General features: G+C 39.1%; 1 protein-coding gene across 2 annotated transcripts in view; it reads left to right on the plus strand.

Annotated features, from left to right (window-relative positions):
• The window catches only part of LTBP1 (latent transforming growth factor beta binding protein 1), a 262,417-nt gene that overhangs the window by 143,673 nt on the left and 103,124 nt on the right, over positions 1–15,620 (plus strand). For both annotated transcript variants that reach the window (XM_070734142.1, XM_070734143.1), the window contains exons 6-7: positions 2,329–2,553; positions 4,862–5,145. In XM_070734142.1, the coding sequence (XP_070590243.1) occupies positions 2,329–2,553; positions 4,862–5,145 (509 nt within the window). The remainder of the gene's footprint in view (positions 1–2,328; positions 2,554–4,861; positions 5,146–15,620) is intronic.

The following is a 15,620-nucleotide window of genomic DNA, read 5'->3' on the forward strand; positions in this document are numbered from 1 at the left end:
TCGATCATGTCCCCCCTTTCCCTTCTGTCCTCCAAACTATACTGTCCTCCAAACTATACAGCCTTTCTCTTAATGAATCTGCAGTTGAATCTAGCCCGTTGATGACACTGTTTTGGGTAATTTGATCCCTCCTAGGCAAGGAGTGGCCAAGGCAACCTTTACAGGGTTGTTTTTATTATTTTTTTATTTATTTGTTTTGTCCAATGCACAATAATACACAATGAGGGTTATAGAGGATATAATCAGGTAGAATGTATTAAAGGGGGAATAGAGGAGAAAATAAAGGAGTGAAATATAACTATGAGAGAATAGCAGGAAAAGATATAGATATAGAAGAGAAGATATAGGAGAGACAATAGGACAGGGGATGGTAGGCACTCTGGTGCACTTATGTACGCCCCTTACTGACCTCTTAGGAACTTGGAGAGGTCAATCGTGGATAGTCTAATGGAAAGTGTTGGGGGTTAGGGGATGATACTGCAGAGTCCGGTAGTGATTTCCACGCTTCGACAACTCGATTACTAAAGTCGTATTTTTTACAGTCAAGTTTGGAGCGGTTAATATTAAGCTTGTATCTGTTGTGGGCTCTTGTGTTGTTGTGGTTGAAGCTGAAGTAGTCTTTGACAGGCAGGATGTTGCAGCATATGATATTGTGGGCAATACTTAGATCATGTTTGAGGCGTCTTAGTTTAAAGGATTGTTGTAGTTACTGTTGTAGATTCTCGGAGTTTGATTCTGGTTTTGTGGCACTTGTGAAATTGGCTGATGCACCACCTTGCTGTGCTATCTAGGGAGAATCATCTTTTTCATAACAACATTTTAGACATTTTACTCTTTGTAATGTTCAGTATTATCCTATCTTTACATCTATCTGTTGCCACCTTGAACTGACAAGATTTAAAGTGCTCATAGTTATTTTTTGTTTTGTGGGTGAACTGGAGAATCTCAATATGATTCCATTACATTATTGACAATTTAGGGAAGATTCAGTTGATTAATTATAATGACAATAGCAATAGCACTTAGATTTGTATACCACTCCATCAGTAGTGGGCTCTAAAACTCTTTATTAATGGTTTGCGCCTATGCTCACGATGCTTCTGCGCATGCACAGAAGCGTCCCAGGCAAATGTGCAGAGCCTCCTGCCAAACCAGGAGCAACCCACTGCTGCACTCCATAGTGTTGTATAGCATTCTCTGGATGGTTTCCTTTGTCAGTATATTGCCCCCAACAATCTGGGTCCTTATTTTACAGAAGGATGGAAAATGAGGATCAAGCTTTGAAGAGTGTTCGGAAACTTCAGATCATGCAAAATGCAGCTGCGACAGCAATCATGGGCTTCCCTAAATATGCCTATGTTACTCCAACACTTGGCTGCCGATCAGTTTCCGGTCACAATTCAAAGTGTTGGTTATGACCTATAAAGCCTTTCGTGGCATCGGACCAGGATACCTGCGAGACCGCCTTCTGCCGCACGAATCCCAGCGACTAGTTAGGTCCCACAGAGTTGGCCTTCTTCGGGTCCCGTCGACTAAACAATGTCATCTGGCGAGACCCAGGGGAAGAGCCTTCTCTGTGGTGGCTCCGACCCTCTGGAACCAGCTCCCCCCAGAGATCAAGATTGCCCCCACCCTCCTAGCCTTTCATAAACTTCTTAAAACCCACCTCTGCCGTCAGGCATGGGGGAATTGAAACATCTCCCCCTTGCCCATGTAGTTTTTGTGTATGATTCGATTGTGTGTTGCTTTTTATATATTGGGGTTTCTTTTTTGGGGGACTTTTAATCTAAAACTGTAGCCTAGATTTTTAAATATTAGATTTGTTACTATGTATTGTTCTTCACCATTGTTGTGAGCCGCCCCGAGTCTGCGGAGAGGGGCGGCATATAAATCCAATAAATCTAATCTAATATTGAATTGACCTCCAAGCTGTGGGCAGAGTTTGCCTGCATTACTGCATTCTAACCACTGCACCAGCAGGGCTTCTTTGAGAAGTGTGAGATTCCCTGTTGCAAAATAAAATCGTACATGTCTGATTATAAAGATCTCATTTCAGTTTCTTGCCTATATCAAAAATGTACCTTAGTAAACCCTAGTCTTGTACTGCATCATGCCATTGCATTCAAATGCGATATTACATATTTATCATTAGGTTGAACCTAAGCTTGGTTATAATTGGAAATATTCCATTGATTTGCATCTGAATAAAAGCCGTGTGGCAACACTGAAGATCATAGGAAGTCTGTTTGACATTAGGAAAAAAAAATCATGATATTAACAATGAAAAAAATTAATACTAGTCTCTTTGGGATTTTTTTTCTCCTTCAGTTATTTGCCACCTTCCTTGCATGAATGGTGGGCAGTGCAGCTCAAGAGACAAGTGCCAATGTCCTCCTAATTACACTGGTAAACTCTGCCAGATCCCTGTGCAGAGTGGAAGTACTTCGCAACTTTATCATAATTCGCAACAAGTCAGCAAAACAGTGGGATCTCATGTCATCCATTCCACACATACTTTACCACTGACTGTGCCTGGGCAGCAAGGAACCAAAGGTAAACCTCCTTTCTCTTCTCTCTGGCTAGATTTCTAGGTTGGCTGCAATGAGACTTTATAATTTAACCTGCCAAGTTATCAGAGACTTTGGTAATGTCTCCTCGCATAGCTCTGATCTGTCATTCAAGCCTACTGGAATGACACAATCTGCTTTCTAGCATTCATTGCATTCTTGCATTTACAATTATTAATTATATTTTTTTAAATTGTTAGCAAAAAATTAACTGAAAAGGATTTCCCTCCCTTCTTTGTGAAGTTGAAAAAGTACGATTTTCAAATAAAAATGACTTATCTTTCCATGCTTGGTGGGTGTTTCTTACCTTTTTCATATCTGTATTGTCAAGACAACAATTGTTGTTGTTTGTGCCATTAATTTCTGAGCTTGTGGTTTTTATGCATTCAGTTTGTATCTCCTCTGTTTATTTTAATTTAATAGAAATCATGTGTTCAGCCTTTTCACTTAGACATTACAATTAATCAAAGCCTGCAACTTTATCAGTATATTTCAAAGCAACAGATTTACTTTTCATATTAGATTTCAAGATATGGACACTGGCTTTTTTCTTGACAGATTCCTTTTATTGTTTGTTTCTTTGTTTATATTTTAATATTTCTAAGTTGCCCACCTTCTTCAAGGAGGAGCTTTTAAACCATTCTCCTATAAAATGTCAAACTGTTCTTAAATTCCTGAAAACGTCTGGCTGCATAGCTAGAGGTATAACAAGCAGGAAGAGGGAGATTGTGATCCCGCTATAGAGAGCACTGGTGAGACCACATTTGGAATACTGTGTTCAGTTCTGGAGACCTCACCTACAAAAAGATATTGACAAAATTGAACGGGTCCAAAGATGGACTACAAGAATGGTGGAAGGTCTTAAGCATAAAACGTATCAGGAAACACTTAATGAACTCAATCTGGAGGACAGAAGGAAAAGGGGGGACAAGATCAAAACATTTAAATATGTTAAAGGGTTAAATAAGGTTCAGGAAGGAAGTGTTTTTAATAGGAAAGTGAACACAAGAACAAGGGGTCACAATCTGAAGTTAGTTGGGGGAAAGATCAAAAGCAACATGAGAAAATATTATTTTATTAAAAGAGTAGTAGATCCTTGGAACAAACTTCCAACAGAGGTGGTTGGTAAATCCACAGTAACTGAATTTAAACATGCCTGGGATAAACATATATCCATTCTAAGATAAAATACAGGAAATAGTATAAGGGCAGACTTGATGGACCATGAGGTCTTTTTCTGCCGTCAGTCTTCTATGTTTCTATGTCATCTAAGCTAGGGCTTATGTCTAAGTGTATCCAAACCAGGGGTGAGTTTTATCTTACCTTGCTGTTGGTTTGCTTCCTCCTGCACCGTGTGATTGCACGCCATGTGGCTGCACAGATGCAGACACGCTTTGCGCAGTGCTGAAAACTCATGTTTTGCGCATGTGCAGAAGCAAAAACAAGCAAACCCCTTCCCCCCAAGAAAGATGAAAATAAGATGATGGCACATGCGCAGTGCCAAAAACTCAAGTTTTTTGCATGCTTAGAAACACACAAAAAAAATTAAAAACAAAATTCCCCCCACCCAAAAAAATTTCCCCCCAAAAGATGATGGCATCCACGGACTGACACTGAGAGAACTGGCTCCGTGATGTCACCACCGGTTTACTACCAGTTTTATAGAACGGGTGCAAACCCGGAGAAACTCACCTCCAAACCAATATTTATATAAGAATAAGACTGGATTTAAAATTGGCTAATGATTCTTGTGCCTTTGGGTGAACTTAATCATAATGCTGGATTCAAAATCACGAAGAACTTTCCTTCTCAGAGAAGAGGAAGATTGTATATGTGTGAGTACTAGTATTGGGTTGCTGCTGGTTTGGAAGGAAAGTTGTCCCTGCTCATCGAACTGGCAGCGATGGCTGGCCAGCAACGCCCCCCAAACTGGCTCTCTGATCGCCGTTCCTTGAAAGCGGCTTGGAAAACATCTTGAAAGCATCTTGCAAAGAACCCTCTGTACATGCGTAAAGGGTCATTTACATGACATGATGGTGATATGCGAGGGAAGTGAGCAAGTGCGCGCAAAACATGCACTTCCAATGTGATGCAAACTGGTAGGAAAGATAAGGGAAAACCTCTGGTGTGTGCTTTTAACTTATTGTTGTGTCTTTTTTAATATAATCCAACAGTCTTTTGCAAAATTTAAGGTTTTTCAAATGCTGCTATGAAAATCAATACATAATTTCCAAGTTGAGCAAATGTTTTCTCTTATTTGGATATTTTTAATGCTTGGTTTCTTACTTTTCCAGTGAAAATTCCTCCTAACTTTGTAAATATCCACGTTAAACATCCACCTGAAGCTTCTTTGCAATTTCATCAAGTTTCAAGGATTGACAGCACTTCAGCAGGTCAAAAATCAAAACCAAAGCTTCCCACATCGGGACATTCCCAGAGTTCTTATCAAAGCCTACCATTTCAGAAGACCCAGAAAATTCATTCAACCTACATTCATCATCAGCCTATCACTCATACTTTTCCTGTTTCTGCTAAAACACAACTTGGACGATGTTTCCAGGAGACAGTTGGGACCCAGGTAATTTCTGCATTTCTTGTAAACAAAAAACCCTATTTTGCTCCACGTATTAGATACCGTGTTAAAAAAATGACTCCACTAATCTGTTAATATGAGTTACACTTTAGGACAAAAATAATGTGTTTGAGAAATGAACAAGGTACTGCATTTTAGAAAAGTTCTCCATATACAGTGTTCCCTCGATTTTCGCGGGGGATGTGTTCCGAGACCACCCGCAAAAGTCGAATTTCCACGAAGTAGAGATGCAAAAGTAAATACACCATTTTTGGCTATGGACAGTATCACAAGCCTTCCCTTAACACTTTAAACCTCTAAATTATCATTTCCTATTCCCTTAACAATCATTTACTCACCATTATTACTGGTACTCACCATTGAATAAGACACTTAGTGATCCTGATATTTATAAACATAATTATTTATTAACAATAAATTTTAAATATTTGCAAAAATTATTAGTTTGGCGATGACGTATGATGTCATTGGGCAGGAAAAACCGTCGTATAGAAAAAAATCTACAAAGTATTTTTTAATTAATATTTTTTGAAGAACCGTGGTATAGGCTATTCGCAAAGTTCAAACCCGTGAAAATTGAGGGAACACTGTAGTCTCTTTATTATTCTTAGTGTTTTCCCTCTAAAATTCGAGGCATAATATAAGGCTACTATCAAACGTTTCCATTCCATGTTTTGTCTTTTAAATTAAAATAAGGAGTTTCTAAATAACCTACGCATATTTACCTTCTAATGTAAGTGTTATATTTTGAAAAGCTATATTTCTTCACATTTGCCCACATGCCATAAATCTAAATACTTTGTGGATTAAAAACAATGTGCTTCTAGATTAAGTTGTTAATTTATATGTTAGCAATGTAACTGATTAGTTCAATTTCGTAACATTTGTTTGAATATTTTGTTGAAATGTATTCAGGTTTTATATATGTTTGAGTAGTATGTAAAACACTGCATTAGAGATGGAACTTTAATTTAAGATTTTGTCTTTTTCTTCAGGTATAGTCTTTTCCTTCTCCATTCAAAACCTAGATATTGAAAGTCTATTTGCATACCAATTTTAATCCTTAGACTTCATTCCAGATACTGTACAACATTCACGAATACTATTACTAATTTTGAACTTGGATAGCCAAATAACATTTTTTTTAGTTCTTAAGTTATTCATGGGGTATCTTGAAAGTTAGATTTTTGTGACATATGATCTTATTATTAACAGATTTGTTAAACACTATAAATCACATAGATCATCATTTTAAACTGAAATTTATTGTAATGCTCAAGATACTAAACCTTAAAGTTTTCAGTTGGAGATTGTAAACTCAAGAAATACCTTCAGAAATGGCAATTTATTCAAAAGAGAAAGAAAAAAAAGGGAGATGTTTGAACTGGGAAACAGCCTAAGATTTACTGGAAACTCTCAGACTAATCCCTGCCATAATTCTACGATCCAGTTGCCATTTTCATGATTATGGAATATGTCTGGCACAAAATGAGAACACAATATTGGCTCTGTCAAAGTACCAAAAAAGTGGCAAAGAATAAAGAGGCTACAATAGGGAAAACTAGAAGAGATTATGAAGATTGAGAGAGGAAAAAATTCATTTTGAATTTGTTATTTTATTCTTTCCAGGTTGCCTATTAATGTTATTTCAAAAAAGCATATAGTTGGTAGCAGGGATAGGTTCTACTTAACCTTCCCCACCAGTTCGCATCACGACGAAAGTGGACATTTGACACACGTGCCTCGCTCACACGCATATGCATGTCATTTTCCGAAAATGACCCTCTGTGCACACGCAGTACTATTAAAAAAAGCTTCTGCACATGCGCAGAAGCAAAAGACAAAATGGTGCTGCCTATGGCACCACCAGGGGCGGCGTCATTGGGGGGCGTGGCAGGCCTGGGGGGCTGACGGTTCCAGTAACCAAAGTTGCCAAGTTACTACAGGTTCTATAGAACCAGTCTGAACTAGGAGGAACCCACCTGTAGCTGGTAGACCTAAAACCTGAATGTTCACTATAATTTGCTTTATTTCAAAATTAATTTTATGTGTTTGTTTTGTATAGGTAGAAGATTTTAAAAATTATTCCCAAAGTTAATTTGGTTATTACTGAATTTTGTTTAGACTATATAGATAAATATTAAATTCTTAATAATGCAATGTCACTATACTTTTCAAAAAAATAAAGGGAACACTTAAACAACACAATATAACTCCAAGTAAATCAAAATTCTGCGAAATCAAACTGACCACTTAGGAAGCAAAACTGATTGACAACCAATTTCACATTCTGTTGCGTACATTCAACTTTGTACAGAACAGAGTATTCAATGAGAATATTTCAATCATTCAGATCTGGGATGTGTTATTTGAGTGTTCCGTTTATTTTTTTGAGAAGTATATTTGGGAAACATCATACTTTCCCTTTCTCTACGCCAGGGTTGTCAAACTCAATTTCATTGAGGGTCACATCAGGGCTGTGGTTGACATTGGGTGGGTGGAAGGGTCAGGTGGCTATGTGGGTGTGGCCAACTGGGTGGGTGTGGCCAGCTTAACACAACTTCCAAACCTGCTGGCATGTTTCCTCTTTGCTTTAGACAGACCGACCTGAAGCCCTACTGGCCTGATCTTTTCTCTTCGCATTGAGTTGACTGGGCCGAATTATGCTGGTTTGATCTTTCCTCTTTGCACTGGGTAGACCGGAATAAAGCTACATTTGGCCTGATGTTTTCTCTTCATACTGGGTAGACCAGGCCAAAGCTACACTGGCCTGATTTTCCTTTTTGCGTTGGGTAAACCATGCTTAGCCAATTTTTCCTCTTCACATTGGGTAGACCAGGACAGCCCCATAGGTCAGATATGGCCTGCAGGCCTTGAGTTTGTGGTCATAAGTCAACTTGTATTTAATTTGAAATTAAGCTTAAAGATACATTAATTCAAAGTAATTCAACTTTTTTCTAAGCTAATGTGGCATACATCCTTAAGGATCAAGTGATCTGCATCCTTATTTTAAGGCAATCATATCTAAAAAATATTTAGTTTATTATGTAGTAAGTTTGCAAGATAATAATGATGAATGTGACATCTTAACTGCATAGAGTTGCCTAAAAGTTAAATACTGAGTGATGTATTTGAGTACTGTGATAGAGGGTATAGTTGGTCCAAGTCATTTTGTTGCTAAGCAGAGCATCTTCTGAGAATACCTAGCGTCAGTCAAGTTGCTTTGGAATATGGGATATAAAATACCAATATTTTATTTATTATTCGGATGTCTAGGCCGCCCTTCTGCATAGACTCAGGGTGGCTTATAAAATAAAAATAAATACTATAGCATTTGTTTTCCATAATTAATTTCAAACATAAGTAATTATCATAATTTACTTAATGCTTAAAATTAGAAGGCAGTCAATTTCTTAACTGAAGAGCTAACTCTGCACAGTCTGAACAAAATAATATCTTGAATAAATATTCTTTCCATGGAGTAGTTCCCACTTGAAGACTATCTTCTAATATCATATTTTTTTGCAGTGACTTCCACATCCTTTAAAATTTTCAATAACCAGTAAATCCTTTAGCATATTTCCATTTTGCTCTAATGGAACTGCCTACATTACATACATACATACATACATACAGACAGACAGACAGACAGACAGACAGACAGACAGACAGACAGACATCTAGAACTATATATACATACACGTATAAAATAAATCCTTCCAGATAATGGATGGATGTGGGTTGGGTGCTTTATTCACTATTTAATCAAAAATAATATTTATAGGATATGCTGTGTGGCTGTGTGGCTACAATGTTTTATTTCAATTTTATTCTGCAAATACCCTAAAGTTTTGCATTATCTCGAGATAAATTTAATGCCAAAATCTTGAAAAGCTACATGATATTTTAGGTGAAAGGGATGAGGGTTATGTGTGTGTGTGTGTGTGTGTGTGTGTTTATTTGGGAATGGAATCATGTCATTCTAGATTAGTGTAGCCTTATTTGGCTGCTTTTTAAAACAATATACACAGTTTAAATAATTGTATCTGTTCTGAGTAATCTCTGTAATATTACTTCAGTAAGCAGTTGTCATTGTTTATATATTTTCTTGCACAGTGGATTTCTGAAGTTGGCTTAGTAGTCTAAAACATTTTATTAATTACTTTGGGATTAGGGGTGATTTTATTATCTGCAGATGAGACCGATAATGTAATGCACATGTGTATGTGGCCTTTTATCTGGCAAGCCACAGAATTTGCTGCAACAACTGATTGTTAAGATCACGTGAAGTGTTAACACCACTTTATAATGCCTTGGTAAGCCACACTTGGAATACTGCATCCAGTTTTGGTCTTGTAAAAAAGATGTTTAAACTTCAGAAAGAGTACAGAGAAGAGCAACAAAGATTATTAGGGGACTGGAGGCTAAAACATACAAAAAATGGTTGCTGGATTTGGATACGTCTAGTTTAATGAAAAGAAGGACTAGGGATGATATGATAGCAGTGTTCCAATATCTCAGGGCCAACAGTGGGTTGCTCCAGGTTTGGACCAGTTCTTAGAACCAATAGCAGCAGTAGCAGGAGACTCCGCCCACCCGTTGGGATGTTTCTGTGCGTGTGCAGCAACGTTGTGCACGCAAACCAGTAACAAAAATATTTACAACCCACTACTGCCCAGGGCAGTAGTGGGTTCTAAATACTTTACTACCAGTTTGCATGTGCACGACGGGCGGAGCAGGTGGGCGGAGCCTCCCACTGCTGGCGCTGCTGTTTCACAGAACTGGGCTGAATCAGGAGCAACCCACAGCTGTCTCTGGGGTTACCACAAAGAAGAGGGACTCCACCTATTCTCCAGAGCATCTGAGGGCAAGACCAGAAACAATGGATGGAACGTAATTAAGGAGAAAAGCAATCTGGAACTAAGAAGAAATTTCTTGACAGCGAGAATAATTAATCAGTGGAACAATGGTGCTTCCAATACTTGTGAAACACTTGAAGTTCTTAAGAATAGATCCTCCGGGTTCGGCGTTCGGGTTCAGGAGGATGCTGAGAAGCCCCCCGGGCCGGCTGTGTTAAAAGGTGACAGCCGGGTGGCGGGGCTTCTCAGCGACCTCCTGAACCCAAACTTTTGCCAAACATCCGGGTTTGGCATTCGGGAGGCCGCCGAGAAGCCCCGCCGCCTGGCTGTCACCTTTTAAAACAGCCGGGGGGCTTCTTGGCGGCCTCCCGAACGCCGAACCCAGAAGTTCGGGTTTGGCGTTTGGGTTCAGGAGGACGCTGGGAAGCCCCCCGGCTGTTTCAAAAGGTGACAGCCGGGCAGCGGGACTTCTCAGCGGCCTCCCGAACCCAAACTTTTGCCGAACTTCCGGGTTCAGCGTTCGGGAGGCCACTGAGAAGCCCTGCCGCCCGGCTGTCGTCTTTTAAAACAGCCGGGGGGCTTCTCGGCATCTTCCCGAACGCCGAACCCAGAAGTTCGGCAAAAGTTCGGGTTCAGGAGGACGCTGAGAAGCCCCCCGGCTGTTTTAAAAGATGACAGCCGGGCGGCGGGGCTTCTCAGAGGCCTCCCGAACCCGAACTTTTGCCGAACTTCCGGGTTCGGCGTTCAGGAGGCTGCTGAGAAGCCCCGCCGCCCGGCTGTCATCTTTTAAAACAGCCGGGGGGCTTCTCGGCGGTCTCCCGAACGCCGAACCCGGAAGTTCGGGTTTGGCGTTGGGGTTCAGGAGGACGCTGAGAAGCCCCCCGGCTGTTTCAAAAAGCGACAGCAGGGCGGCGGGGCTTCTCGGTGGCGGGTTCGTAAGAAGGAAAAAGTTCGTAAGAAGAGGCAAAAAATTTCTGAACCCCGGGTTCGTATCTCGGGTTGTTCGTAAGATGAGGGGTTCATATCATGAGGTACCACTGTATTATGGAGTGTACATGCAGAAACCAAAATTAATTCAATTGCAACTCTTGACCTTTTTTCTACCATTTAAAATAATGGTAACCTCATATCTATAATCTATTCTGGATCCTTCTGAAAACAAACATGTTAAATTCATGCGAACCCTGGTAAAAGGAAACAGGATAGCAAGTTTATATTTCTTTTTCCTTGACTCCTTCTTCATTTATCTGCTTTACATTTTATTTTAATAAAAATGCTCTTGCTCTGATTTAAAATACTGTATTGTATCATTCCTCACTGTGTCTTTATAGCATTAATATAGATAGCAAAGTTTCTATTTCTAACGTGAACCCTATTAATTTTTCTTCTGATTAATGAGTGTGGAAATAGTTGTTGGACATTTTGAAAGTAGGATTAATATAATTTAATGCATATGTTGACCGTGTGTAAAGTTTATATAGAAAAAGAAAAAAGCACACAATGGAAACTCACACTGTTACATCTGTTTTGTTATAATTGTTATATTTTAATGTAATCACTGATGTTTAAATCAAATATTGAGCTACTTAACATATGTATTCCCATAAAAGTAATACATTTTTCTACATATTTTAGCTGCATATGTAATGTAGGCAGTTACATAATCTTCATACAATTTTATATGTAATGAGTTAGCTATGCAATTCATTTGCTAAGCATTGGACAATCCCATCTGTCCATCCATTACCCTGGGGGGGAATTACTGCCCCCCTCGGAGAGGGTCTGCAACTTGGGCGTCCTCCTCGATCCACAGCTCACATTGGAACATCATCTTTCGGCTGTGGCGAGTAGGGCGTTTGCACAGGTTTGCCTGGTGTACCAGTTGCAGCCCTATTTGGACAGGGAGTCATTGCTCACAGTCGCTCACGCCCTCATCACCTTGAGGTTCGATTACTGCAATGCTCTCTACATGGGGCTACCTTTGAAAAGTGTTCGGAAACTTCAGATCGTGCAGAATGCGGTTGCGAGAGCCATTGTGGGGTCATCTAGGTTCGCCCACGTTTCTTCAACACTCCGTGGCTTGCACTGGCTGCCAATCAGTTTCCGGTCACAATTCAAAGTGTTGGTAATGACCTATAAAGCCCTACATGACACCGGACCAGAATATCTCCGGGATCATCTTCTGCTGCACGAATCCCAGCACCCGATAAGGTCCCACAGAGTTGGCCTTCTCCGGGTCCCGTCAACTAAACAATGTCGTCTGGTGGGCCCCAGGGGAAGAGCCTTCTCTGTGGCAGCCCCGGCCCTCTGGAACCAACTCTCCCCAGAGATCAGAACTGCCCCCACCCTCCTTGTCTTTCGTAAATTGCTCAAGACCTGCCTATATCGCCAGGCATGGGGGAATTGAGACATCTCCCCCAGGCTTATAAAGCTTGTGTTGTATGATTTTTAAATGATGGGTTTTAGATAATTTTAATATTAGATTTGTTACATAGTATACTGTTATTATTATTGTTGTGAGCCGCCCCGAGTCTTCGGAGAGGGCTGGCATACAAATCTAATAAATTATTATTATAAATTATTGTTGACAAGTTTATCCTTCATAGAAGTTATTACTGTCAAATAATTAAATAAAATACTGTAGCTCAGTGTTTCTCAATCACCACAACTTTAAAATACATGGACCTCAACTCCTAGAATTCCCAGCAACTCCTAGAATTCCCCATGACTAAACACTAGTCATGAAAATAATTTTTTTGAAAATAACTCCACAAAAACTATTACCTCAGGGTTTATTTTGGTTTTGGTTGGTATTTTTTGTTGTTGTTTTGATACTGGTTTTGGGGGCTTGCAGAGAGCTTCTTTCTTTCTGCAATAGTCCTATTGAATGTTCTTGTACATCACACAGCAGAAATGGAGAACTTCAGCTTGTTTGAACACCTCTATGAAATTCCACTCTGCCCCCATTATATACATATCTGGCTATTGCTTAAATATAAGGCTGGTATAAACAGCAGGTAGCATTGATTTTCTAAAATAGAAATTTAAGAATAAAATCAGTTTCATCTTTTCCAGATATTGAAAGGAACGGAGTTAAGCAAGTATGTGACAAAGACATACATACATGATTACTCCCTCAGATTGATGGCAGTTTCCCATTTAATAGATTGTCTGCATACCTCTTTGGAACAGTTGATATTGCTAAAAGGATAGAAACCATCTCAATTCAGTAATTATTTATAAACAGTTTCATTAGTTTGTTTTATTTAAGTGAGTGAGCAAGTAGGAATTGGCATGGATGCATGGAAATAAAAGCATGTGGAATCAGCAATCATCCAGTTTTAACTGTAAAGTCAGAGGGATTTGATAATGAAATGCTTTCTCCATTTGCAGATATTTGCAAATAGCTCTTAGAGAAGTTTTTAAAAATGCATTCGTTAATTCACATCTCCATTGTAAACCACCACATTACTAATTAGCATTGCTAATTTAAAACAATATTATAGTCAAGGATTCCATGGTTTTTTTGGAGTATGTTTCTTCAAAAAATGGTTTAAAATATTTTACAACGCATAAAATAATCTTTTTTACTTCATGACAGTGATATTTATATAACTATAAATACTTGACATTCTATTGTTTAGACCAGTGTTTCCCAACCTTGGCAACTTGAAGATTCCCAGAATGCTGGGAGTTTGTTTGTTTGTTTGTTTGTTTATTTATTTATTTATTCATTCATTCATTCATTCATTCATTGGATTTGTATGCCGCCCCTCTCCGTAGACTCAGGGCGGCTAACAACAGTAATAAAAAACAGCATGTAAATCCAATACTAAAACAACTAAAAAACCCTTATTGTAAAACCAAACATCCATACAGTCCAGATACCTTCAAGCGGCCAAGGTTGGGAAACACTGCTTTAATGCATACATTCATGGCTGTGGTAATTTGCCTCTGACTCCAATATTGATTGGTTGATTGATTGATTGATTGATTGATTCGCTGGCTGGGGAATTCTGGGAGTTGAAGTCCAAATATCTTCAAGTTGCCAAGGTTGGGAAACACTGGTTTAGACTACTTAGAATATTGGAAATAAAAAAAGAAAATAGATATATTAATATTAGATATAATTTAAGATATTTTGAACATTAAAATTATTTTGGCATTTTCATTCAAAGTTAAATATAATAGAAAGGAAAAAATAAAGAGTATGCTGCAACTTGCATCAATGTATTTGTAATATAGTAAGGGTTTCAATCTTAAACTAAATTATTTTCGGACCAGAATACTTACAGGACAGCCTTCTGCCGCACGAATCCCAGCAGCCGATTAGGTCCTACAGAATTGACCTTCTTCAGGTCCCATCGACCAAACAATGTCGTCTGGTGGGGCCTAGGGGAAGAGCCTTCTCTGTGGTGGCCCCAGCCCTCTGGAATCAACTCCCCCCCAGAGATTTGAACTGCTCCAAACCTCCTCGCCTAACACTATGTTAGAGGACTTAGATAGATAGGGGGAATTCAAGTAAAGATGAGCAAAGCAGGAAAGGAGGAGTGTAATGTCGTTGCCTAAAAATGGCACAGTCCTGGCGTAACAAATGCAACTGGGACAAAGCTGTGCTGTCACATGAAGTTTTATCTTCCAAGTGATCAAATCACTTGGAAATGTAAATTCTAGTCCCAGTTAAGATCATTAAGACAGAACTACCTGTAATGTAGGGGAGTAGTGTGTCCTCCCAATGACTGTCATTGTTTCAGAGCAAAATTCTGGCAATCACGATTACTGCTTCCAAGTGGAATCCCCAGCCATGTCTTCCCAGATAACACAAGTTGAATCCAGTTATCCTCAATATTATAATATCATTTTTATTGTTTTAAAAATGAAAACTCCCAACAGAAGGCAGCAGCTGGATCACAGAACTATGGGAGTATTTCAGATCCTCCCATCAGCAACATTTGGCACTGCTTGTGAAGCTGATATTTGCATTAAGAGCTCTATTATGTTATTGCAGGAGTAGTGCATGGATCATTTCTCGGCCTTTTGGCTAAGCTCAAGTATGTGCAGTAGCTCAACAACATTGAAATAGATGGTGAGCAAGGCCCTTTCTCATTGTTGGAAAGTTGTTTGAGTCTTGCCTGCACACGTGGATTTCCTCACATGTAGGACCAAACCTAACAAGCAGAACATATAATGCCCACTGTAATTGATTCAGGGCCAATTAAAATAGAAAAGATTCTTTTATGAATCAGTATTACCATATTAAATATGTTTATTAATCACTGAGATTTTACAAGTCCATCTCTATTATTATGATTGAAAACACGAGTGTTGACAAGCAAAGGAAAATAGTAAGCATTTTATTTTAAAAAGTTTTAAATTGCAGTTAAGTAAAAGCACCCTTGAGTTGAATTAAGCTCCTGGTTTCTGCATCCAAGCAATTTTGTTAGGACAGATGTGGAAATAGCTTGCCATTCTACTTTTCTGGCACAATTTTTTTGGTTAACTTTTTGGTCAAGAAGCATGTTTGGAATTCCTAGGGATTCTTCCATCCATATGCTAACTAGGTCTGACCCTATTTGCCTTTTGAGATTAGCCAAGATAAGC

The sequence above is a fragment of the Erythrolamprus reginae genome, chromosome 1 (assembly GCF_031021105.1).
Source record: "Erythrolamprus reginae isolate rEryReg1 chromosome 1, rEryReg1.hap1, whole genome shotgun sequence".
In the NCBI taxonomy this organism is placed as follows: domain Eukaryota; kingdom Metazoa; phylum Chordata; class Lepidosauria; order Squamata; family Dipsadidae; genus Erythrolamprus; species Erythrolamprus reginae.